At 40.7% G+C, this 26,588-nt stretch overlaps 2 protein-coding genes across 15 annotated transcripts in view; one reads left to right on the forward strand and one right to left on the reverse strand.

Annotated features, from left to right (window-relative positions):
• Positions 1 to 1,488: 1,488 nt before the first annotated feature.
• The window catches only part of LOC115019229 (galactosylgalactosylxylosylprotein 3-beta-glucuronosyltransferase 1-like), a 41,012-nt gene continuing 15,912 nt past the window's right edge, over positions 1,489 to 26,588 (reverse strand). Inside the window, exons 2-10 of one of the 14 annotated variants that reach the window (XR_003833447.1) lie at positions 21,182 to 21,293; positions 19,400 to 19,540; positions 18,532 to 19,043; positions 18,054 to 18,350; positions 17,660 to 17,765; positions 16,915 to 16,968; positions 14,469 to 14,517; positions 5,186 to 5,302; positions 1,489 to 1,546 (exon numbers count right to left, since the gene is read on the reverse strand). Coding sequence is in view for 4 of the 14 variants with exons in the window: in XM_029448684.1 (XP_029304544.1) it covers positions 17,679 to 17,765; positions 18,054 to 18,350; positions 18,532 to 19,043; positions 19,400 to 19,511 (1,008 nt within the window). In the remaining 10 variants the exon portion in view is untranslated. The other 13 variants (XR_003833441.1, XR_003833446.1, XR_003833440.1 and 10 more) reach the window with 13 other exon arrangements.
• Positions 1,793 to 15,407, forward strand: LOC115019230 (beta-galactosidase-1-like protein 2). Its single transcript, XM_029448687.1, has 19 exons — positions 1,793 to 2,850; positions 3,360 to 3,545; positions 3,630 to 3,698; positions 4,136 to 4,231; positions 4,547 to 4,655; positions 4,753 to 4,845; positions 4,988 to 5,069; positions 5,208 to 5,272; positions 5,373 to 5,457; positions 7,835 to 7,972; positions 8,152 to 8,232; positions 8,306 to 8,415; positions 8,516 to 8,662; positions 14,235 to 14,306; positions 14,458 to 14,536; positions 14,639 to 14,726; positions 14,813 to 14,924; positions 15,055 to 15,171; positions 15,321 to 15,407. The coding sequence occupies exons 1-19, from the start codon at positions 2,759 to 2,761 to the stop codon at positions 15,405 to 15,407; spliced, it is 1,908 nt and encodes a 635-aa protein (XP_029304547.1). The 5' UTR covers positions 1,793 to 2,758.

The raw sequence follows: 26,588 nt of genomic DNA on the forward strand, positions 1-26,588 counted from the left end.
AAAACCATGGGAGATTGCGCCTTCTGCTCCGCCGCTCCCATACTGTGGCATGCTCTCCCTGAACATCTGAGGACACCACAGACTGTGGATGCTTTTAAAAGAGGCCTAAAAACCCCTCTTTACAGAGCATTTTTGCTAGACTTTAACCATTTTCAAGTGTTGTCTTGTCTGTCTACCAAATGTTTTAAGTGTATATTCTGCTCATTGTTTTTACTGTGTAGCACTTTGAGTTTTGTTTACGCAAATGAAAAATGCACCTATAAATACAATTTATTATAAAGGGACAAATTAAACTAAAAAAAAAAAAAAAAAAAAACCCTAAGCAGGTTTAAAATTAATGTAGCTTTAAAAACAGAACAAAAACATGTTACAACATGTGAGCAAGTCAGTCTGCCTTTGCCCGATGAAGGGACAAACTGCTCCAAAACATAGATATCTCCGATTTATTTAACCTTTCCAATTCCAACTGTTTTTGGTGTATGGTTGTCTTCGTGTGGACATGAGAGCCAAATTATTTCCAGGAACTTTGGGTCAGGGTTCGGCTTTTGTAGCAGCCATAGTTGTAGTTGCTCATAGGCTGAATAACGCCAGTCACACCAGGAATCAGGATCTGCATGTTTATTCTATCAGAGTAGCATTGGGTACAGTCCATAGCGAGCTGTTTTTAATAGTCTCAAAATATACAGTATGTTTAACAAAAAAATTATAATATGTGCACAGCAAAAGAATGTCTGCCCTTAAAGTGGTTACACGTGTGTATGAAATCAGTAGTTACAGTAAAAGTAAAAATTCAAACATGCAATGATTAAAATGTATCCACTGAAAAAAAAAAAAAAAAGTGCACTTTAAAACAACAAACTTATTTTCACATTTGTAGGCTATTAATAAACAACATTAGAGAAGATTACAAATAACAATTTAACACACCTATAAGAGTAGAATGGGGCACAGTCAATACTCTGGCACTCCCTCTGCAGTGAGTCAGAAAATATTCGAATGAGGGAAAATCGCCAACAGATTTAACAGTAACAGTCGTTTTGCTGACCAAAGCCAATGGCAAAACTCACTAGCAACAAGACGTTAACAATGATCTTTCATTACATTTCACTACAGCTTAAGACAGATAAAAAAAGCTTAAACAAAAGGAAAGAAATCACACCGCATCTTATTAGCACAGAATCAGAAATCCTTTATTAGTCCCACATGCAACGGTACGGTCAAGACAGAAGGGAGGTGGGACTCAATTGCACGACACAGATAAATGTTGAATGAAAATAATCTTTACCGAAAACTTTGCAGTTGCTATGGTACACGCATAGACAGTTGATCATACAAAGTTTCAAGGGGTAATCCAGGAACAGTCGGGTCACAGAAACAGGTTTGGTACACGGGCAGATACTCAGCGTAACAACACAGCAGACAAGGATCAGGCAAGGGCAGAATCGAGTCACGGAAATAAGGTCGAGGAAGCCGGGGAATCAAACGCTTGGGAAACAGGAAGACCGGACTAATGCTGGAACTCTTGACATCGAAGTACGAAGACGAACTGGCAATGAGAGACAAACAAAACAGACTCTATATACACACCAAGAAGTGAGAGGGAACGAGACACAGGTGAGGACACTAACGAACAGATTGGGAACACCTGGGGGTAGGAAGTAGAAATAACAGAGAACAGGTAATTAACAAAATAAAACAGGAAGTACAAACACAACACAAAACATCTAACGAACAGGCCGAGACAATAATACCACAACGGTGAAATTTACATTGTTACAGCAAAATAACATATGAAGTAAAGTGAAGGAAAGTGAAGTAAAGTGAAGTAAAGTGGCGAGCACACGATAATTAAATACAATAAAAAAATATATAAATAATATAATAGCTAACTTAGATAAATTAGCTAAATTAGAGTCCCCCTTCCAACACATCGAAAATGAGTAGGCCACAGTGCCAAAGGCAATGCTATAAAATTCAAGTAAGGATTACTGTCCAAAACACAATCACACCTCCTAAGAAGGATGTTTTCAATTATTCCTAGTGTACAATTAAACAGTGACGGCGGATGTTATTGATGGCCAAATGGTGTGTCCCTTTAAATGTTGCTACTGCAAGGAATTGTGGGCCACCATTATCTATTTTCCTTTAGTAAAGGATGTTCCATTATTTCCTATACTAAAGGAGATAAGAAGGGATGCATTGACGCACATTTCCTTAGCATTTAGAAGTCGAACAGCTCTTATTATTGCTGACACCGTGATGCTTCCAGGTCATTTTACTTTCTTAGCAAAAAAAGACTATTCCACATGTTTCCATCTTCTTCTCTTTCCTGACTCCTCCCCCTTAATCAGAACCATCAGATGGCCGCAGGAACTTCAGCTATAGTGATACTTTGTACTTTATACACTAACATAAATCTTCGTTGTCATTCAGATCTTTGTACATGTTAGATCTTTTGAAAAAAGATGTTCAATATTTGGAATATATTTAATATTTTATTAAACCAATATTACTATAAAGAAAATATAATAATTTCATAATTCTTATCCATACATATTACAAACCAAAGAGTAATACAGACAAATGCAAAGCCAGTTATGTTGTGGGGTGTCTTTGATTTTCATCGCTCAGCACAGAGGCACTCCCAAGAGGCGGTGCTTATTGATGCCAGCATCATGCGTTCATTTGTGCTCAGATGCTGTTGTAAACTTAACTCGACTGCTGCTTTTGTCAAAGGAAGAGATCTCACATTCTTTTGATGGCTGTCTTGAGGATAAGGAATGTGCACAAGAAGAAATATGCAATAATCTGCCTGTGCATTGTTGGCTTCATCTTGTACAGATATCTCCAGTGAGTACATTTCAAACTATTATTGTTACAGTTTGAGCTACTTTGAGGTTGCTTGTACCTAATACAGTAATTAATGAACTGCTAAATTAAGATAACAATGCTGCAGGTCTCTGTATGGATATGCTTTTAGACAAAGTGTGATACGATAGCCTACACAGACACTTTACGGTAAATCTCTATAGGAATATTATATTGTTGCCATGTTATTAGGTAAAGCAATTATGAAGTGAAACTGAGTATGCATAAGGGATGTGAAAAGGAATGTGATAGAAAAATATATCAAGTGAAAAAGTATATATAACATTTTAAAAGGGTAAATATGAAGTGCTAAACTTATCTGTTGAAGTCAATGTTGCCTCTAAATTTAAATATGTTCCTGCTCCTTTTTGGTTGTGTTTGTCAAACAAGACGTCTGCAAATTCCTATCAAACATGTCATGTGGTCTATTTAAGCACAATAGCCTATGTGCTACATTATGTGAGTGTGACACAAATTAACTCTTTTTCCAGACTGCCAGCAGGGGGACGGAACAGGAACAGGAAGGTGGGTCTGAGTACCAACTCATCTGAGTTCACCCTGGAGGGAGAGCCCTTTCGCATCTTAGGGGGATCCATCCACTATTTCCGTGTGCCCAGGGCCTACTGGAGGGACCGCCTGATGAAAATGAAGGCCTGTGGCATCAACACCCTCACTACGTAGGAAAACTACTATGAAAGTGTTTTGTTTCTCATGACTGGTCACTGCTGAATGTTAACAAAAAACATTTTGCATCCTTGCAGGTATGTGCCGTGGAGTCTGCACCAGCCACAGAGAGGGGTTTTCAACTTTCACACACAGTTGGATTTAGAGTAAGGGGTGGTGTAACTCTTGCTTGACCTAAATACAAAACACACTCATGATAAATCACCAGGCAGTTTGTTGCAGCCCATGCTCTAATTAAACCAAATGTGCAACTTACACATGTCCCTAATAAGAATGAAAACATCTTCTCCAGCTCCTCGGACAATATTACCCGCTCTAAGGTGTATTGGGAATACTCTTCTTTTCTTCTCATTATCTAAGCCCCAGTGCTCAGGGGAGAAGCTAGATACAAAGACCTGACAACAGCAGCATATCAGGCAATTAACAACACCGCTGTGAGAAGTGAAGAGGGATGTGACGCCTCAGCCTCCCGCAGTTGTTGCCAAGCACATCTCCTACTCCTCAAACAACAAGATATCAGGTCTCACTTTGGGTCTAAACATAGAAAATGCTAATTCAATGTCATCTCAAACTTTGCTTTCAGAGCCTATATTGATCTTGCTGCTGAATTGGGATTGTGGGTGATTTTACGTCCAGGGCCCTACATTTCCTCTGAGCTAGACCTAGGAGGACTGCCAAGGTAGTGCTTGTATTCTTAACATATAACTATTTGAGGACAAATGTATACAGTATTGCATCTGGAAATCCTGAATTTCTGCGTATGTATAAAAGTAGGATGCAGATTTAAACCCAGTCTGTCCAATGCTTTGTTCAATGAGCTCAATAGTTTATATCCCTGAATAAATGCGTGCAATCAGGCGGAAAAACTTACATCTTGCTGAAAGGGAAGACTTGCCCAGTGTAGCAAGCTTTGTCCAGCATTATAGACTCTGTTGTTCTTGCAGTTCTGTGGCTTTAGTCATAACTAAGCATCTTGTTTTCTGTCTCTTTGCAGTTGGCTCCTCCGTGATGGCAGCATGAGACTGAGAACGACTTACCCAGGCTTCACTCATGCTGTCAATACTTTTTTTGATAAACTTATACCAAAAGTGGTTCCACTGCAGGTCACTATTTGTCACTAAAGCTGAAAATAAGTCTGTCGTAGCTCGAGTTCATTTAACTTGACGTCCTTAAAATAAAATGTTTGTTTATGTTTTTTAGTTCAAGAAAGGAGGTCCCATTATTGCAGTGCAGGTCGAAAACGAGTATGGATCCTTTGCAAAGGATGAAAGTTACATGCTTTTCATTAAAGAGGTGATATATTAGGTTTGATTGATTAAAACCAATATTAAAATAAACAGATGTACAAAAAGAGACTGATATTTATAGAATGGATCAATTGGATGATGTTGATATCTTCTGTTGCAGAACTTTGTTTTTTGTTTTATTTTAAAAGGCCTTACAGTCTAAAGGGATCAGCGAGCTCTTGCTTACATCAGACAACCACAACACATTAAAGTCGGGCGGTGTGGATGGAGGTACGGTCTTTTATTAATACACACACTTATATATGTTTACACACACACACACACACACACACACACACACACACACACACACACACACACACACACACACACACACACACACTTACCTTAAGATCTCCCATCTTGTAGCCATCAGATCAGTGAGGCTGCAGAAGCTAAATCAGAGAGATATCCAGGATCTGAATTCTATCCAGGTGCGTATCTTCCCATTCCACATCATGTGACTGTAAATTAAACACTGGACAGTGAGTTGTGTGAGCTGATACTGTGGGTCTTTTCTGCGCTGTTTGTCAGCCCAACAGCCCCACGATGGTGATGGACTACTGGACCGGCTGGTATGATGTGTGGGGTGACCTCCACCATGTGCTTCCCCCAGAGGGTAAGGATGTTTTTTCTTGTTTTCAGTGGCTTTATAGATGAAAAAAACACTTTTCTACCAGAGCCTACCTCTTATTATTTATTAGTCATAGTTATTTTTGGACTGATTGTTGGCTGAATGGAAAGTATTTTTTTCATACTGCACCATTTGACTCAAACTCTGGGCTAAATTTTGCAGTATCAGCTAATGGGGTGCAGCCTGGTAGCTGAATAGTTAACGCACATACTATACAGTATACATGCAACTGCAACCTCCTGGGTTCAGTTCCAGCAAAGAGTTTTTGTTGCATTACGTTCCCCTTTCTCCCTTCCCTCATTTTCTGTTTCCTCACCATCAACTATCTAATAAAGGTTATAATGAAAACATATACACATTTTTTATATATATTGGTATCCATATAGTGGATTTAATGGGGGTTCCCCTGATCACAGCTATTTGAAAACTGCATAAAAACATGTAATGTAATAATATTTATTTTGCAAATGTTATTCTTTCATGAATTGTTCAGTATTGCTTCTTCATATACAGGTTATAATGTATCCCAATATTTCTTATGACTGTCAGTGGCGATTCTGGGGGGGGGGGGGGGCCAACAGGGGCCAGTACCCCTGTAACACTGAGCCTGGACCCACCTGTGGCCCCCCCTCCGAACGAAGATTATACAATATACAAAAAGTACTGATTTTTTGCGATGGTCTAGGCAGGGGCGGGACTTTATTTTGATGGGCACACCATGCGGTCAATCACATGCGAGCACAGACTAGGATCATACCATTATTTGAAAGAAGGAAGGGGGGCAGACGCTCCAAAGACAGCGAGTGTAGTGGTACAGGCCAGGTACACGCAGAGCGACAGAGAGACAGGAGCTGGATTTAAATCCAAGCGTGTCGGGAGAAAGTGAAGAAATGAGCGAAAACCCAAAAAGAAACTCTGCACTAAAGACTTTTAATAATAATAATAATAATAATAATAATAATAATAACAATAATAATAATAATAATAATAATAATAATAATAATAATAATAATAATAATAATAATACATTAGACTTGTATAGCGCTTTTCTTGTAACTCAAAGACGCTTGTCTCTAAAGTGTCATAATGTTCAGACTTTGGCCTTTATTTATTTGATTTGTTTGCTGTGGCTCTGTGTTAAGTTGTTAATTTAAAGGTTTGATTAAATGTTAAACAATAGTAACTGTGTATTTTTTTTTGTAGCGAAACAAAAATGCATAAAAATAAGGCTTTTATGAAAACATTGAATGAAAAATTGCTTACACAAACCATTTCTAATTGCTAAATTAGGTTAAAATAGAAGGCTCCGAGAAATACTAAATGAAGAGCCAAAAGAGCCAAATCTTTGAAAAGAGCCGAATCTTTGAAAAGAACCGGTCCTCCCATCACTAGTATGAACGGTCTGACTCGTTACCATGGGAACCTAAATAAAAACAGCGCATGCCATGATTATACTGGAGAGATGCTGTAATCAGTCAGGAACATACCAATCATGGTATTGTTTTTGTTGTGCGCAATTATTTATAGTTAACTAAAAATATTGAAGGCTTGAACACTGCTTCGTCTCTTTTGTCCCGGGTTGAATGTAGCTCGGGTTGAATGTGCCCCTCTGACAAAACACTTGGCCCCAGCCAGGCCCCCCTAGTGATATTGGTCTAGAACCGCCACTGACTATTGTATAGGGGTGGCCAAGGACATTTCACATTTATTCTGAAACAGAAATAATTTGATATTAATGAGGTTAACAGGTTCCCTGGAGAATATAATGTAAGTTCTTCTTTGTCCAAATGCTGTTTATGGCTTTTTGACTGCCAACACCTTTTAAAGCAATGTTTGATAGAAAAGATCTTCAATTTGCTTTACAAATACTGGTATCAGCCTAAAAAACACATATTGTAAAAATCCAATTCTGCACAAAAACAGAACTACTTATCGTAAGGCTGTTTTCGGTCACACCCATCAACATAGACCCATCAAAGTGACTTGCTGTCCTTTGTCACACTGACTCTCTTCATAAAATATTTTTTTTGTCTTACCCACCAGAAATATGTACTGTCAAGTCACTCTGCTGTAAATATTTGCTTTCTATCTCACTCTGTAGTTTGCATTATATTTATTTTCCTACTGCTGTATTTTTTGCATGAGGAACGCCAGCTACATGAAAATGTAGAATGTAGGTCCAAACTACTTTTGAATTATTGTCGCCTCTGACAAAGAGGTCAGCACAGCACAGGACAGCACAGGTCAAAACAGTTTAAATGACTTGGTTTAAACACTGTTTTATGATTTTTCTGTTGTAGTAACCTTTATGTTTTTAAGGAGTCAATTTGTTGTACAGTGAACGTGTTGAACTTCTTGTCAGATATGGTGTCCACTGTGAGAGAAATTCTGAGACGAGGCATGTCTGTTAACTTCTACATGTTCCATGGAGGCTCCAGTTTTGGCTTCATGAGCGGAGCACTCGCTGATCCTTCCTACAAAGCATTGGTCCCCAGCTATGGTTGGTCTTTATCTGCTCGGTCACAAACAAACTAGCTGCCATTTTGATGCAAATTTCCAAAGATTTTATTATAATGATGAGCTGGAGAGTTTGTTGTCTACAGAACATCATTGACCTTACCACCTAGCAGGTGGCAGAAAATGATAGTTAATCCATGTTACATGATAAGGTTTTTTCAGATTATGATGCTCCATTGTCTGAAGCTGGGGAGTACACTCCAAAGTACCATCTCCTTAGGGATTTACTTTCCCGATACAACAGTAAGTTAAACACTACATTTGAAAAAAGTATGTAATTACATGCCATGACTAACCTTTTGACCTTTCTGCGCAGAAGGAGACAGTATTCCTGACATGACAGCCCTGCATTACAGAGAGGCTTATGAACCAGCTATCATGTACCAGCACTTGTCAGTATGGGATGCTTTGAGCTTCACAGAGGGAGTAAGTTTTATGTAAAATATCTTGCATATACAGTATGTGTAATTAAAATATTTTTCCTTTTTAATCCTTGAGAACAATTTTTCTTTTCAAATGTTTACAGCCATTTAAGTCACACAAACAAGTAAGCATGGAGAATCTACCTGTGAACAACAGGAACGGCCAGTCCTATGGATACACGCTGTATGAGACTACCATCACCAGCGGAGGATTATTGAAGTCTGGAGACAATGTCCGAGACCGTGCCCTAGTGAGTCTTCATTGTACATGATGACACGACCTCACTCTCCCTCACCTTATGCAGATGTTGTTGCCCTAACTCATTTCACACATCATGATCCTTGATATGTTTGTAGTTGCTGAAACTTAACTGAAAGTAAAAGTTTGGCATTTTGTGAAATATGAAAAAGGAGCCAGTTGAGGTGGTTCCGGCATTTAGTAAGGATGCCACCTGGCTGCCTCCCGAGGGAGGTGTTCCATGCACATCCAGCTGGGAAGAGACCCCGGGGAAGACCCAGGACTCGGTGGAGAGATTATATCTCCCCACTGGCCTGGGAACGCCTCGGGATCCCCCAGTTGGAGCTGACAGATGTGGCCCAGAGAAGGGAAGTTTGGGGTTCCTTACTGGAGCTGCTACCCTCGCGACCCGACCCCGGATAAGCGGTAGATGATGGATGGATGGATGGATGCTTTCTTACCGCAATTTAGACAATAAATTGTTACAATTTTCATATAATAATAATTATAAACTGAATTTATATAGCGCTTTTCAAGACCTCAAAGCCACTTTACAATAGTAGGGGAGGTGGGGTGGAGTGTTAGGACGAGAGAAGAAGAAAAAAAAGGGAAAGAGAAAAAAATAATAATAATACGGTTAACAGGGGGCTAGCAAATGATAGTTGAGAAGAGGTGCGTCTTGAGGCGGGACTGAAATATAGAGAGGGACTGAGAGTCACGGATGTCTTGGGGGAGGGAGTTCCAGAGCCTGGGTGCTGCCCTGGAGAAGGCTCTGTCTCCAAAGCTGCGCAGGTTGGATTGGGGGTGCAAAGGAGACCAGCTGAGGTGGATCTGTGGGACCGCGGGGGTTGGTAGAGGGAGATGAGGTCAGTGAGATAGGAGGGAGCTAGGTGGTGGAGGGCTTTGTAAGTGAGGACCAGGAGTTTGTAGTTGATTCTGAGGGAGACAGGTAGCCAGTGGAGTTCTTTGAGCACTAGGGTGATGTGGTGCCAAGATTTGGTATTTGTGAGGAGTTGGGCGGTGGAGTTCTGGACCAGTTGGAGTCTGTTGATGGAGCTTGCAGTGATGCAATATAGTAGGGAGTTACCATAGTCAAGGCGGGAGGAAATGAAGGCGTGAATCAGTCTTTCAGCTGCTGGGCGGGTGAGAGACGGTCTGATTTTTGCAATATTGTGGAGGTGGAACAAGGAAGTTTTGACAATATGGCGGATATGGGGCTCAAGGGATAGGGTGGGGTCGAAGATCAGGCCAAGGTTGCGTGCCTTAGGGGAGGGGAAAACAGTGGTGCTGTCAATGGTGGGTGTCAGATTGGAGGTTTTGCTGAGTGTGGATTTGGAGCCAATGAGTAGCAATTCGGTTTTATTGCTGTTAAGTTTGAGGAAGTTGTGTTGCTACCAGTTTTTTATGGCTGTGAGACATGATTCGATGTGGGAGAGGGCTGGGTTATGGGGGGATTTGGTGCTGAGGTGGATCTGAGTGTCGTCGGCATAGCAGTGGAAGTCCAAGTTGAAGTGGCGGAGTATCTGACAGAGGGGGAGGATGTAGATTGTGAAGAGGAGGGGGCCGAGTACTGAACATTGGGGGACGCCTTGGGTGACTGGCGCTATGGCAGAGGAGTGGTTGTGATGGGAAATTAAGTGGGATCTGTCGGACAGGTAGGACTGGAGCCACCTGAGTGCAGTACCCTCGATACCGATGTCCTTGAGTCTGGAGAGCAGGATGTTATGGCTCACGGTATCAAAGGCTACACTCAGGTCAAGGAAGATTAGGATGTTGAAGGAACCAGTATCAGCAGAGGTGAGGAGGTCGTTGAGGACTTTGAGTAGCGCCATTTCTGTGCTGTGGAGGGGGCGAAAACCAGACTGGAGGGGTTCAAAAAGATGATTGGCATGAAGGTGGGAATGGAGTTGTTTGACAACAATGCTTTCCAATGTTTTTGACAGGAAAGGGAGGTTTGAGTTTGGGTGGTAGTTGTTGAGAGAGGAGGGATCCAGATCAGGTTTTTTGAGGATTGGAGTGATCGCCGCAGTTCTGAAGGCAGAGGGGACGGTTCGATGGGACAGCCAGGAGTTGAAGTGGTGAGTGAGGTAGGAGCATAGGACAAGGAGGCAGGACTTCAGTAGTGGAGTTGGAAGAGGGTCAAGGGAGCAGGTTGTGGGTTTGGAGGAGCTGATCAGTTAGAGGAGCTCAGGAGGGGAAACGAGGTTGAACTTGGAGAGGCGGCAGTGGAAGCTGGGGTAGGTGCTTCTGGATGGGGTACAGGGGATAGTGAGCAATTAATGTTGTTGATTTTGTCTGTGAAAAACTGGAGGAATGAGTTGCATAAAGCAGGAGTAGATGTAGTGAAGCTGTTGGCACGGGCTGGAGGAGGTTTTTGACTGTGGAGGGTTCTGGGGTTCCAGGAGGGGTCATTGAAGATGGTCGAGAGGTAAGCAGACTTGGCAGCGGTGAGGGAATCTTTGTAGGCAGTGAGGTGGAGTTTGTAGGATTCTTGGTAGACTGTGAGGAAGGTTTTTTTGGCGAGCCAGTCTGTTTCATTTTGTGGAGTGTGGGTGTGAACCAGGGTGAGGAGGTGTTGAAAGAGACAGTTTTCCTTTTGAGGGGGGCTAGAGTGTTGAGGGAGGTAGACGGGGTGGAGTTTAGGAGGTTCGTAATATCATCGGGTGAGGTGATGGTTCTGTCCAGGTGGAGAGTAGAGGATAGCAGGCCAGAGAGATGGTGGAGATCGATGGCATGTAGATTACGGAATGTGATTTCTCTGAGGGGGCGAGGGTGGGGGATGCAATGGTAAATTGTATGAGTTTGTGGTCTGAGAGGGGAAATGGGCATGGGTAGAGGTTGTGTACTGGGAGGTCGATGATGTGTCCTTTGTCGTGGGTGGGGAACGTGATGTGTTGGGTGATAGAAACATTGTCCAGTAGAGTGGAGAATTCAGCTGAGAGTTTGCAGCTGGGGGAGTCCATGTGGATGTCAAGGTCACCGAGCAGTATGAGATGGATGAGGCTAGTGTGAGAAGTTTAATCAAATCAGAGAAGAAGGAGGGATGAGGTTTAGGAGGCCGGTAAATGAGAATAACTGTCATTGGGGAGAAGGCTTTGAAGGCGAGAAACTCAAAGGATGGTACTGGGGGGAGGGGGAGTTCTGTGATCCGGAAGTTCTGATTGTAGATAACAGTAAAGGCCACCACCACTAAGGGAGAGGCGGAGTTTAGTGATGTAGTTAAAACCAGGGGGGGATGTTTGACTGAGGAAGAAGAAGTCATTGGGTTGTTGCCAGGTTTCAGTGAGCAGAAGAAAATCCAGGGTTTTGTCAAGGATGAGTTCGTGCAGGATGGGGGCTTTATTGTTGATTGACCGGACGTTGAGGAGGGCAAGGTTGGTAGAGAGGGAGGGTGGTGGCAGGCTGGAGAGGTCTGATGTTGTCTAGATTAGATTTTGTTGGTGTGAGATGGCAGAGAGAGGAAAAATCCGTTCCAGGTTTTCTTTGCTGCCGGGAGTGCAGCAGTCGAGTGGTGTTTCCAGTATATGTTGTGGTAGCGGGTGCGCTCTGAAGACGCGTCAGTTGTGCGACGGTGGTGGAGCTGACCTGATGGTTGTAATGGATTGTACGTGCTGGAAGGAAATAACAGAAATGCAGGATGGAATGGCGTAGATGCTAAGTTGCAGAAGCTGTGAAGTTGAAAATGTGAGCATAATAAGCACTGTAGCAGCTAGCGTTAGCCATCAGCCACTCATATGTACAAAGAATATGAAGCTAGAGCCAGCAGCCGGTTAGCTTAGCATAACTGGAAGCAGGGTTGAAGCTCACCTGGAAAATGCTTACTAGCACCGTGTAAACTCACTAATTATGTTATATCTTTTTGTTAAATCCATAGAAAAAAAACTAAGTGACAAGTTGTGGTTTTACAAGGGCTTTATGTGCCAGACAATTTCTTGGCCAGTTGCAGTGACTTCCTGGAACCTTCTTGTCAGCGTTAGACATCAGCAAAAAATATAAGATACAACATATAACAAGATTACTAGTTGTTACCTTTGGACAAAGTCAGTCTAGCTGTTTCCCCCTGTTTCAAGTCCTTTTACTAAGGCTTTAGCATTATATCTATTGGACAGATATGAGTGGTAACAATCTCCTCATCTAACTCTCAGGAAGAAAGAAAATAAGTGTATTTTTACGCAAATGATGAACTATTATTTTGATATCGGTCAGGGTAGTCACTCCATGTCAGTGACGTGCGGTGAGGTTCATGGCTGGGGAGGCACTGACTCTTTCAGAGTCAGATTTATAAATATATGAACCCAACTCTGTAGCACTTTGAGTTTTGTTTATTCAAATTAAAAGTGCGCTTTTCAATTTATTTACGATTTATTAGTATTATTATAACTGGGTAGCTTAGTCACCATTTTCTTGGCCGCATGAACATTGACTACTGGTTATTTTTCTTATCTCATATCAGCATTCTTTATACACACACACACACAGGTAAGGTACATATTTGGCTAAAGTTACATTTATAGGGGCTCAGAGAGGTATTTGCTCTGCACCCTCGATAGAGTTTTTAGTCTGATGGTTTGATTCATTTTAATACAGACTGCACTATTAACAAAATAATATTTTATTTAAGGTCAAAATGTAGTTTTTAATTTAAATATTGGATTGTTTTCTCTTAGTCAGATCCCATTTTCAATAAAATAGTGCTTTACTTGTAAAATCTTCAATTTTTAGCCGTCAGTCGGAGAAACAAACTAAACTAAACGGTGCTACAGTGCACCTGAATCTGATGTTAGCTAGCAGTAGCTTGTTGGCGCTACCATCTCTGGTAGAAGAAGAGCAGCTACACGAACCTGTGGGCTCAAGTGCGCCCTCTTCAGTGCGGCAGAGTACTGTCTGCCTCATCTGCTGTTTTTTCACTGTGGTTTTATGTCACATCACCAAGACTAAATATGTTACACACATACATTACATACATTAAATATACATTTATATATTTTTTTATTATTCATTTTTTTACTTTTCATGATGACAAGGGAGGCTCTGCCTCCCCTGCCTCCCCTTATCGCATGTCCCTGCTCCATGTTATTGGCATCAGAATCAGAAATCCTGTATTTGTCCCACGACAGGGAAATGTATGTTGTTACAGCAAAGAGCAAGAGAGTAAAGTGGCGAGAACACAATTAAATAGAATAAAATACAGTAACAGTAATATAAGTACAGAGTCATTGGAACAAATTTGTAAGAGTGAATATTGCACATGAGTGCTAATTGCGGAAGTTATAAAAAAAAAGTGACTATTGCACAAAGCATTGATAATTGCACACAGTGTTGGAATAGACTTTTCTTGGTGTGATGGTTGTTGTACACATGCCCACAGTACACACCTTTAGGACATATAGTATATGAAAGCTTGATTGAAAAGGTTGAAAAGTGATGACTGTGGTGATAACTGGCAAACCAAAAGCCACCTATGAGATATTTCATTAAATTAAAGCAGAGTGTATGTGTTATTTATTATAATATTCAAATGAAGCAGAGTGCATGTGTTATGTATTATAATATAATTTATGTGACAGCAATATTTTTCTTCCGAGGTGTTTGTAGACAGAAGCTACATTGGCCTTTTCAAGCGGCAAAGCCTGGACCTTGCGGTTCCTGGTGGTAAGGTATGGTATCAAGTTGAAAAATCATGGCAAATGTCCTTTGCCTAATGTCCTATGTACTTCAATCATAGTTATCGTATGTGATGGATTCTGAAGTGTTGGCTGTTTGGGTGTTACAACTTGCAAAAGACAAAAAAGCAATCAATCCCTACAGGGACGACGTACCTTAAGTTTATTGGTGGAAAACTGTGGACGAGTTCACCAGGGAAGGGACCTAGACAAACAACATAAAGGTGATCGACAAACAATATGCAGTTAATTGCTATGCCTGCTGTTCAATCACTCAAATACTGAGTGGTTATTGTACAAGCCAATTTTGATTTGTGTTCTTGCAGGCCTTGTGGGAGACATTCTATTAAACAATATCCCCTTGCGGGATTTTACAATGTACAGCCTGGATATGAAACCCGGCTTTATTGATAGGTTTGTACGCTTTATTGAAATCAAAGCATTGCATTTCCCTTTCATTATGTTGTACTAATGTGTTTGAAGTGGGTGTCTTATTTCAGTCTTTATCAGGCAACTTGGAAAACTCTCCCTGAAACTCCCAGCTTCCCTGGATTTTTCATGGGGAGGCTGTTTGCATACGGGTATCCGAGTGACACATTTGTGAAGCTACCAGTAAGTTACATGAAACGCAAAGTTTTTATGCTACGTACACTTTTATGCTACGTACATTTTTGTGTGTCTTTTTATGACATATACTTCATGTACATATTGTGAAACCATGATATTGTCTTTGGGTCGACAGGGCTGGGAGAAAGGTGTTGTGTTTATAAATGGTCTGAATCTGGGCCGCTACTGGTCAATTGGCCCCCAGCAGGCTCTCTACCTCCCCGGTCCCTTTCTCAACAGTGGAATAAATCAGGTACAGCTGTGCAATATTAATATTATAATATAATTATTATTAATAATAATAATTCCCCTGTTCCCAGTCTTTACCCTAAGCTTAGTCATGTCTAAAGTCTCTAACTCTCTTCTTTGTCTCTTAATTTGTTTTCTGTTTAAATGAATAAGGTCATGGTGTTTGAAGAACAGGAGGGTGACTACAAGATCCATTTTGAGGATACGCCTGATCTTGGGATGGCAGCAGACATCCAGTGACTCTCATCACCTTTTTTGACAAAGATTTACGAAATTCTTATTACATCAGCTCAATGCACTGGTCATTGTCTGATATAATACTTAGAAATCTTCATATATACACACAGAACAATATGAAAAACAAAGAGTTCGTATGGGAGAATTTTGTAGATATATACATGCAGTACCTTTAGTTACAGTGGCTTATCACACATGGAGCAGAATTACCGAGTATATTCTCTTACCCATTTCTTACCACTTAAAGGGCGAAAGGGTAATACTTTCTGGTTGGGAACACAGTTATATTTGATATGTGTTAATATTCTGCAGAATGCAGTTTTTGAAATGGACACATCTTAGCCTGTAAAACAAAGATCAGGCTTATGGGACAATCACAGCTGTGGCAAGAGTGATGTGAACAGCTTTCAAATTAAACACAAGCAGAACAGCAACATCAGACCCTTATCTTTCAGTGAAAGGTCAAGGTTTCAGATGCCTGACAATAACTGACCAAACTTCTAACAGTCACAGAGCCTTTGAGAACATAAGCATTTGTAAGCAGCCACTGCAAGTCAATGGGGTATGAAATCATCATATGCAAGCCCGCCACCCAGAGTGGGAATATTTGTGATTGTGTAATACAGCCATTTAATGCACATCCAATATTCAAAGTAATAACTTCATATCCCATTAACTCACACTTGCATAGCTCACGACTAGCAAGTGAATAGTACCAGTTACTCTGAAACAATAAATAATTATGCGGAGAACCCTTCAGTTCACTCAGTGGGATCTTAATTAGCTTATAAAGACATCTGTAAAGTGGACGGGAGTAATGAGTCTCTTAATATGAGTAGACCTCAGTAGTGTTACAGCAAATCAGAAACAAAAAGGAGCTTAAATGACTGTAAGAGAGGACATTGCTATATACTAATAAATCATTGCTCCGTTTTCAAGTGCATGTGTGTCTGTGTGCTCATCATGTGCAGTGTGACACGTGTGAATGTGTGTAACAGGACTCCTAATTAGTGCTGAGTTTGTGGTGCTATGTAAATAGCTGAGTGTTGTACAGTACAAGTGGAGAGGGCTCAGATCCTCTCAGTGCAGGGCATACAAGGACCCTTTTTATTCTGCTGTGCAGCCCTGTGCTGGACAGGCAGCTCGCTTCAGAACAAAAGGGCCCTATTTAATGTTGATTGGATGGTTGGCTGGTGTTGTCTGCAAAGGGCTCTTTATTGCTTGCCGTGCCATCTCTTTCTGCAGTTTCGATCACGTAATATCCTTTGTCTCAGCTCTCTGAGGAAAGCTCAATGGGCAAGCTTCTTTTGGCAACTCCTACCAGTGTCTCACATTAAGCCGTGCTCTGAGCAAAACGGGACAGCTTGTTTTTGTGCAGTTGTGATTTGATACTCTGTGGTCTGTACAAGCACATGGCTTGTGCTGCCTCCTGGGGTGGAAAGGTGTGCCTCGATTTCTAAACGGTGGTGAAGTACAGCTACAATGCTATGATAATATTTTTGACCCTCACTATTGCTTTCAGAGGTTGGTTTGAATACAGGTAGATTCCAATGGAGAAATGCCCCTGAAATGACAGTCAAAGAAACAAAACACATTTTAAAAGCAGTACTTTTATGAATCTACAGACACGCCTTAATGACTAAGTGAAGACCCTGTGAGCTAAATGCTAACTTCGGCATGCTAACATGCTCACAACAACAGTGCTAATACGTTGATGCTAAGCAGCCATAGTTATTACCATGTTCATCATCTTATTAAACTAGCATGTTTGCATGCAACATTTGCTAAATAACACTATTCACAGAGTACAGCTGAGGCTGGCGGATGTCATTAGATTTTCAGGTATTTGGACAATTTTTAATTTTGACCTGATTATAGTGCTAAATGAAAGGTAAGGGGTCACCAAAGTCAATAGGATTCATCCTCTGGGGACAGTGAAAAGCTGTACAAACGTTCATGGCAATCCATCCAATAGTTGTTGAGATATCTCAGTTTTATCTCAAAGACAAAAATTGGCATCCCTAAAGCCACACTGTTAGTTTGGATTAAAAATACTTGTAAATACCAATCATAACAAAATCTGCAATAATCTGCACAATCCTTAAAATAAATTATGTAAAGGTCAGATATAATTTCAAGTAAAGTTCATACCTCATGTTGCAAATATGAGTAAAGATGCTCCCATCAGGCCCATCTCCCAAAATAACTACTGTGTGGAAATGCAGTAAATTGCATTTCTAAATCTCTGCTATTACCTGTGTGGTATGAAGTATGTCATATCTCCACATTAGAGTCTGTAAATCCCTTCTTGCCCTCGTTTACTAGCACAGGCTTCTCTGTCCGTGTGTGCCATACTAACACCTGCGGGTAAGAAGAAAGTGATGGAGACGAGCAGAAATACAGCCAATATGATCAAGCCTTGAATCAGAAATGCTTACTACCAATGCTGTGCAGTCTAAAATATTGCATATTTTAAATGAGTTAAAAGTGTATAAGAGTTGGCTGTTAGATGGCAGTTTATTGCCTAAATTATTATGACAGCCAGGGATCTCTTACTCTAGCAGCATTTACAGAAGCAAGTTGTTTTTTATTGCCAATTCAAAGTGATTATACAACATTTCAAACAAGCAGAGAGCCTCCTTTTCTTACCTTAGTGCAGTTAGCAGCTTTAGGCTCCAAATCACTGAGAGTGACCAGCTCCTTTAATAAACTGCTCTCCTGATAACCTCCCTTCACCCCATGTAACTTGAAATAAGCCCGAGGTTTAGACAGAATGAGGTGCAGGTTCACTGCAAACCCAGCCATGTCAATGGCAAAGGGTCGGTGTGGGTCGAATACTGTCTTCCAGCCGTACACCTTTCCCAATGTGTTTACTTTAGGGGACTCATATCGTAGGCCACCCACAAAGGCCACGGGCCAAACTGACACCTTTTTGGTGGAACGCATCTGGTAGTTGAAAAACAGAGAGAAAGAGAAATCACTTTTAAATTTTAAAATGTAGTTTTAGCTAAAGACACAACATAAGTAAGATGTGTGAAAAATTGAGGATTAGGAGAAGACATAGCCTTCTAAGAGAGAAATTCAGCTCTAAGACTTGTTTGTTTTGCATTGCAATATATCTCTTAACCTCCTCAAACAGCTCCAAACTGTATGTGTTGTCATCGTCTGCAAAGTAGACAATCCCAGGCTGGCTACTGTTTTCGCTGAAGGTCTCCCTGAGCCAGCGGATGGCCAGGTTCCTCTGTATGGTACCCCGAGGTATTCGGGGGTCCCTACTGTCCACGCGTACCTTATAGTTTCTAGGTGTCTCCACATTGAGGTGGGTGTAGTTAAGTCTAGTCTCCTGGAGGAGACTGCTGACCAGAGTGCTCCTCCTCTTTGAGTCCTCCACCAGGATCCAGTGCAGGTTTGGCACGTGCAACAAGGTGTTGGCCAGACGTGTAAGCTCTGCCTTCTGCACCGGCCGACTGTATGTGGGACTGATGACGTGGATAGTGGGCAGGATGTCAGACCAGGGTGGAGGCCGACTGTAGACATACTCAGTGCGCTCTACCTCTACGATGTCCCGGTTCTGAAGTGAACAGGACTCCTTGAAAGCAAAAGTATTCCTAGAGTTGGAGCGACCATCACGTCTGTCATCTAGCCAGGAGAGGAAATAATTACAATGAGGGTCTGTGTGTTACATGAAACCATTGTATAATTAGATTTATGTTTCTTCTTGACAGTTTGTTGACCCACATGAAACAGTGTGGATTTTCATTCATCTCTAGACAATTTGATGCTAAACTCTTATCATGTAAGTAAACAGACCTAACCATCTGTGCATTACACCCTTGCATCACGGTATTAATCAACATGACATTTTCCTCTGAGGTTAGAACACACTGATATGGATACATGCTGTAAGTAACACAAGCACCGTACTGTAGTTGTTGCATACTGCTATGATAAAGATTAATGGAAAAAAAATTCACCATCTTACTCTTAACCCTTACCCTTTCGAGTAGCAAGTAGAGGAGTTATGGCGCTATGGTGCCAAACTGTGATAAGCAGTGTCCAAGGCAACACAATCAACAGAATGCCGATGATGTCTCGTCTCTTCGGCATCTCCAGGGTCAGACCTGTTATGTCACTACCTGCAGGCCATATAACACATGATAACAACCAAAGAGCTGTGAAATGACCATCTCATCTCACCGTAAATGACAAGCTAACAGAATAAGTGTTTGAAGTTTTGTTAGAGTTATATCTGTAATTATTCTATTATTTATTCTATTATATTGTTTTTTTTACTTACATTTTTCAAATTGTACAATTATCTTCTGAATTGATTAAATTCAATAAGTCTCAATTTAAGGCATTTTATTGATAATTTATACGAAAAATATTTAAAATTTTGAATTCTTGTGGAATGCTGTATAATTATGTTTGCTGTTGTTTAGGCTGTCAGACAGATGGATATGTATGGTTAGATAAATTGTGTGAAAAGTATTTTACCAGAACAAACACACACACACAATCCATGCTGCACACTCTTTGCGCAGATCTCTCTCCTCTGTATATTGTATGTACATATGGCAGTCTTATTTTTTCCCCTTGTATTTATTTCTTTATACATCAAAATCAAATTAATTTATATAGCCCAATATCACAAATTTGTCTCAGTGGGCTTTACAGACTGTACAGGATACGACACACTCTGTCCTTATACCCTCACACCGCACAAGGAAAAACTTCACACACAATTAAAAGGGGGAAAATGTTAGAAACCTCAGAGAGAGACTGGGGTGGCAGACGTGCAATAGATTATGTGTGTATAGAATAAACAACAAAGTAAAAATACAACATGTGACAGAAATGATGATGTGAGCACAGCAAGCTCAAGGCCCCGGGAAACGGTGATGTCCGGGCATGGAGGGGAGCTGTAAAGCTGACAGAGCCGTATGGTGAGCCAACAACCGGTGGTTGGGCTTTTAAAGCCGATCTAGTCCCGGTTGCGTCGCATAGTGGCAACATAGCCACATAGAGGAATTGAGTGAGCAAGGGCCAGCCAGATGTGTAAAAATATTTTCTTTTCATTTTTCCGGGAACATCTTTGACTGTGGCGGGCTTAAGTAATTAATGGGAAACACTGATGTTCTTTATACTTCCATAAATTATCAAATATAATGGATATACCTCAGTGGCAGATATAGACAGGCCTATGCTTATATTACAGACAGGCTTCTATTTCTAATTTCCTCAGTTAATGGAAAATCAATTGAAGTGTCCTTGGTAACAAAACGGAACCACAAATTGATGGTTTGGCGCTGCTTTGCATGTGATCTCACTCTGCCACTGGTGTGTGTGTGTGTGTGTGTGTGTGTGTGTGTGTGTGTGTGTGTGTGTGTGTATGGATGAGAAGCAAAATCTGAAGTGCTTTGGATAAAAGTGCTACATAAATTCAATCCATATTATCCTACTGTGGCAGTGGTATGTGGTTACAGCTGCTGGTGGAGAGATGGGAGTGTCTCAGTTGGAGATCAGACACTGGACGGAATCAGGTAATCAGTCAAATAATAAAAGCATAGTGGTAACTTGGTTCTGGTTGCTTACAGGAGGCTGGGTCCTGGAGGAGGGATGCGTGCTTCACAGAGGGGACTCAGGACATTGAGGGAGAGCCTATTGTTTTGTTGTAGCCTGAAAAGGCTAAAATGGTGGTAATAAACTGTTTCCACCAAACCTCCTCTCCTTCCGTCATTTTTATCTGAGTGTGAGCAGGACACTATCACACCTACCTATGATTGTAGCCAACACACATAGTCAGTTCAATTGATACTGTAGACTCTGTTTAAAGAGTCCTGGAGAAGAGGGGACTGCGTCTCAGTGGTTCAGTTCAGTCAATTATCCCTGCAGAGAGAGAACACACGTAGGATTAGAATCTGTTGGAAAACCTGTCATGGTATCATAGAAGGTTTCCGTTTTAAAAACTGTTTAAATTGTTCCCTTGGCCACGTGACTTGCCTAGTATTATGGTTGCAGTGTGAATAATGATGAGTCTATGATGAGGGCTATCTAGACTTGTGGACCAAATGTTTTGTATTCAATGTGGAAGTGTAACAGGTTAATATAAACATACAGTATGAATTACACCAAAACATTACCTCTCATTATTTTTTGCTTTTTTGTTTTCAATCTCCTACCTTTATATGTGTTATGGTTTTGTGTATGTTTTAATGTTTAGTGTGGCTACGTAAGTATGTGCATGCGTATCTAAGCTTTTTCCAACTGACAAAAAGGTGGGTTGCGGTTAGTAAAACTCTGTCTGACAAATGTTTATAAAAGTTGTAACTTGCGATATAAACGTTGTCAAATTCTATAATCTAGTTCTATATAATATCAAGTTAATTCTGTGTAAATCTTGTTGAAAACTGAGATCGGTAAATTTGTTTTTTTAGGATTTTCGTCTTGGAGAATATGGGCTAATTTTAGAAGTTCGCCACCTAGCATAACGATCTCTGTCCTCGTTTATTGCATCAATTTAGATTTTTTTTTATTAGGATAGTCATCACATACACACACACACTTCCCTGCATTATTTTGAAAGTATTATTTAAAATTCTGTAGGCTTATCGTTCATTCACACCAGTTAGCTATATACACTGTAGGTCGAGTCTAGCTGGTGTGGTAGCTATAGCAACACTACAGCATTGAATGAAGTAAGGGTTTTTCTGGTTATCAAATCGAATCTTACTGCTCACTGTCTAAATTAATTATAATTATTTTTCATATTTCTATAAGTTCTTTGTTTGGTGTTACGGCCATGGCCAATGCCGTCTGCCTTAGTTATCTGTGGGGGTTATTATGTGGATGTCTGCACCTTGTTTCCCTATTAGGTATGCAGATTAGGATGTGTGATCCCTGGCCCCTGATTGGCTGCATGCAGGTTCTCTCCTCCCACCTTGGCGAAGACCGGATGTGATTGGTGTGCACCTGGTCTCTCCAATCCGAGGCGCACTGGAGAGACCGGTGACTACAAGTGCCTGGCCAGCTCGACAGTCGGGGGGGGGGGATGTTCTCAGCCATCTATGTACTCGTGTGTGTGGATCCTAGGTTCCGTTGTTTTGTATGTCACCGGTTAAATTCTGTGCGCTGTATCCAATGTGTTGGAATTAGGATAACCAAAGGTTATTTGTGCTGCAGTGTGTTTCAGACAATTTATAGCTTATATTGGTTCGAGTTGTATAAGCTTTTTTCAGGATAAAGTTTGGAAAAATAAAAGCTGTTAGTGGACATAAAACACAAGCGTTGGTCAACTGTTTCCTGCAGTTCAGAAGCCTTCAATCTACAGCACAGATGTGATCACAATAATACAGGCTCCATCCACTCTGTGTGCCTTTGTTTCCCTTCTCTTAAGGCAGGGGTCGGCAAACAGGTCAGGAGCCACATGCGACTCTTCAACCTGCAGCTTTGACCAAAGAAAAGATGGAAATAAATAAAATGTATTTGAATATATTCTTTGTTGCACAGTGGACAATCTTTCAAAGGGAACATCTCTTATCTTGGAGTTCGAGGTGAAATTGCGACACTAAATTATTTTTTTTAAATATAGATTTCGTCCACAAAAATATGAGTCACATTCTACTGCGTCTATGGGTGCGGCGCCTTTCCCTGCAGGTGGCTTATCTTGAGTTTCCAACCCCCATCTAACTCGGTATACTAACCATGGATAAAACCAAAAAAAGAAAAGTCTCAGAGGAAAATAGAGTTTAATTCTGCGTGGACAGATACCTTTGCTTTCACTGCCAACGATGCTGGCTTACCTATATGCTTGATATGTAACGAGAAATGAGCAAACAACAGAAAATGTAATGTTGAAAGACATTTCAAGAACAAACACACAGCATTTGCTGAAAAGTACCATGCTGGACATGCGTGAAAAAGAACGATTTCTGAACTGCTGCTGAAAGCGGAGCAGAGCAAATATACTTTCAAAAAATGGATGAAGTCTTCAAACTCAACTAGTGCTAGCAGTCATAGCCAATTGGATTGATGTAGTTTCATCTACATATACACAGATTATGATAAAACAACAATTATTAGGTTTTTGAGTATTTTGCTGACATCAAAATACACATTGTATCAGACAATCATGCACATTATTTTGGGAACACCTACATCCTGGGAATATTAGTACAGTACGGCTGTGGCTCAGAAGGTAGACGGGTTGTCCAGTGGTTGGAGGGTCGGTGATTCGAAATGTCCTTGGGCAAGATACTGAACCCCAAATTGCTTCCGATTGCATGGCCAATGGTGTGTGAGTGTGTGTGTGTGTGTGAATGGTTATAACCACTGACAAGGTGATGTGCACCTTGTAAGGAGCCACTGACTCTGTGTGAATGTGTGTGAATGTGTGTGAATGGGTGCATGCTGACATGTTGTAAAGTGCTTTAAGTGATCGAAAAGATTGGAAAAGTGCTATATAAATGCAGTCCATTTACCATTTAATTTGGTTCCACTTGCACAATACAAGAGAGCTATGTTAATTTATTAATAATAGGCTATGCCTGCAATAATTTGGCAACCAGTGAAATAAGTAAAACTACTCTTTTGTACTCATCCAAATATATAATAAAGCTAATTTGGTGAATATTGGATGCAAGTTATCAGAGATGTGAAAAAAAGTAAGAGGCAGAAAAATCTGTCTATTCTAAAATGTGCATGGACTATGTGGATAGTTAGTGTTGGAGCAAGGAATCAAGGGAAAACAAAATGCGTTTAAACTTCACAATTAAGGAGTTACAAGCAAACATTTAAAGCTCTTTCAACATCAAATGCCTCTTTCACAAATGCACAGCACCTCTGAAATTATCTAGACCAGGAGTGACCAAAACGTTGATTGCGAGTGTAGTGCAGGTAGACCACGCACCATTAAAAAAAAAAAAATAATAATATTTTTTAGATGATAGTCTATCATCCACCCCCTCTAGTAGGGGGAAATTCCTGCAGAGATTTCGAGAGATCTGTCCGGAGGTAAGGGAGTTTCTCCTGGTCAATAAAAATGCAGAATAGAAGCAACTTAATGACGCTGGACTTGGCATTGTTAACCGATCTGACCAACATGTTTAATGAGCTTAATTTAGAGGTGCAAGGTGTTGGAAAAACATTCCTAATAACACCACAAAGTCAGGATCCAAATCAAATAAAAGGGTTTAATCTATATTCTTGCAAGAAGGAGCTGAGTTTATACATACAAAGGATGATCAAACTCACACACACACACACACATCTTATGCTTCTCTCAAATACTCCTACATCTTGCTGTGGATCGTAGCCTATATGTCTTCTGTGGCATTTTTAACTTCTCCTGTTCTAGATTGATATTCAATACTTCTAAACTTAAACTTAAACATTTCTCCTGAATTGGTTAAACTCTCTTTCTCTCCTCAAACTGTTTGTCTTCAGAATTGTGTGTCCTGATAAGGATCACTTGATCTTTGTGTGAGAGTTGTAAATCTCTGTTCTTTTGTTAGCGGAGGAGGGGTTTTCACACCTCTCATAGGGAGGGGGAGAAATGCATGCAGCAGCTGCAGCATCTCCAGCTGTGCCCTGTGGCCTCTGCACTTTTGTGACTACGAACTCCTCCTGAACTTCTGCTACCAAAATGCATTAATTAAAAATTACCTTTTACTTGTAGATACAAATTATTTATCTTTTCCTTCTCTTCTCTTAACTCCTCTATTTCTCTTATTTCCCTTTCCTTTTCTTCATTTAATTTTTTTTATCTCCTCTCTGCTCTTGTCATGCTGTCTTTTCTTTGCTTCTATAAGCCAAGCTCTCGCTTCAGGCCCACCTTGTTTTCTATCTTTATCTTTCCCTGCACTTTTTCTCAATACCAATAACCAATTTCTCACATTCAAACATCCTTTAAAATCATACGGTTTCTTCCATGCCGTTATGTTCTCCATTATTTACATCCTTTCCTATCATGTACTTCAAATCACCCACATTTTCTCATTTGTCGTCACAAATCTTCTTACTACCTTGGCTTCCCATGTCTATGAATTCAATTTAGTCCTTTGGGACTCCTTGTTATTATCTCAGCTCAGATAATACAGTGAGTACTCCTTATTATTCGTGATAATAAAATCCTTCGCTGTAGTTTTTTTTATATAATAGTCTCCCTTTTTAGCTTTTAAGACTATTTACTCTTGCTGTAAGTTTAAAGTCTCCATTTTTAGCTTTTTAAGGCTCATTGCAATCATCTCCGATAATTATAGAAACCACACAGCAAAATCAAAAGTACTTCACCTGTTATTTGAGTTGATCCCTGATTAGTCTCTTTTTCGGATTTCGTCACTCCGTCCACTCTCCAGGGATAACCTGGCCTCTCAGATCGAGGCGGAGGGCTTTTGATCAGGAAGTCCCGGAGTTCCCCCGTACAGTTTCAGGTTCCCGTGTTGGAGAGCAGATGGAGGTGTTGAGATCCGGCTCGAAGGACCAAGTATGTTGGAAAAATATTCCTAATAACACCACAAAGTCAGGATCCAAATCAAATAAAAGGGTTTAATCTATATTCTTGCAAGAAGGAGTTGAGTTTATACATACATAGGACATACATAGGATGATCAAACTCACATACAAACAGGTTGTAATTATGCCATGTGTTGCTCAGAGAAGCAACTCTCCCAGCCTCAGTATTTATATGCGAACCAATTCAGATCAGGTACCAGACGTGCTTATCAATCGACTTAGGACTGTTCTTTGAGCAGTTCACTTCCTGTCCCCTGCTGTGTTTAACACTCGATGATTCCTCCTGTCCCCTGCTGTGTTTAACTATTAGTAGTTCCTGTATTTTCCCATCACAAGGTAAAGACAATACCGTGGTCAACAGGATCAGCTCAGGTAATGCTTTCAAACTAAAAATGTAACTTCTGTCCTCAAAGCTGCAGAGTCATGATTTGGGGAACTTCCAAAACCTGGCATCAGAGCTGGAGACCCAAGGGAAGGCGTGTGCGCAACATAACAGTTTGCGCTACACAGAGCAGATTGCAAATTGTCTGTCAGACTTTGACAACCGGTTTCAAGACTTTGCTTTGCTCGAGGCAATTGCTACATTTCTGTGCTACCCATTTAGAGAAGATATTGAAGGAGGATGGAGGATGAGATGCTGACACTACATTTCAGCTGAAGTCCAGGGCTCAT

Source organism: Cottoperca gobio, chromosome 14, assembly GCF_900634415.1.
Source record: "Cottoperca gobio chromosome 14, fCotGob3.1, whole genome shotgun sequence".
Taxonomy (NCBI): Eukaryota; Metazoa; Chordata; class Actinopteri; order Perciformes; family Bovichtidae; genus Cottoperca; species Cottoperca gobio.

Bases quoted from the DNA above. Each gene is read 5' to 3' on its own strand.
- LOC115019230 (XM_029448687.1), top strand. From the start codon at position 2,759: ATGGCTGTCTTGAGGATAAGGAATGTGCACAAGAAGAAATATGCAATA. The intron at 4,846-4,987 runs GTGATATATTAG...TTATTTTAAAAG, and splicing joins ACATGCTTTTCATTAAAGAG to GCCTTACAGTCTAAAGGGAT. The intron at 8,663-14,234 runs GTGAGTCTTCAT...TTTTCTTCCGAG, and splicing joins ATGTCCGAGACCGTGCCCTA to GTGTTTGTAGACAGAAGCTA.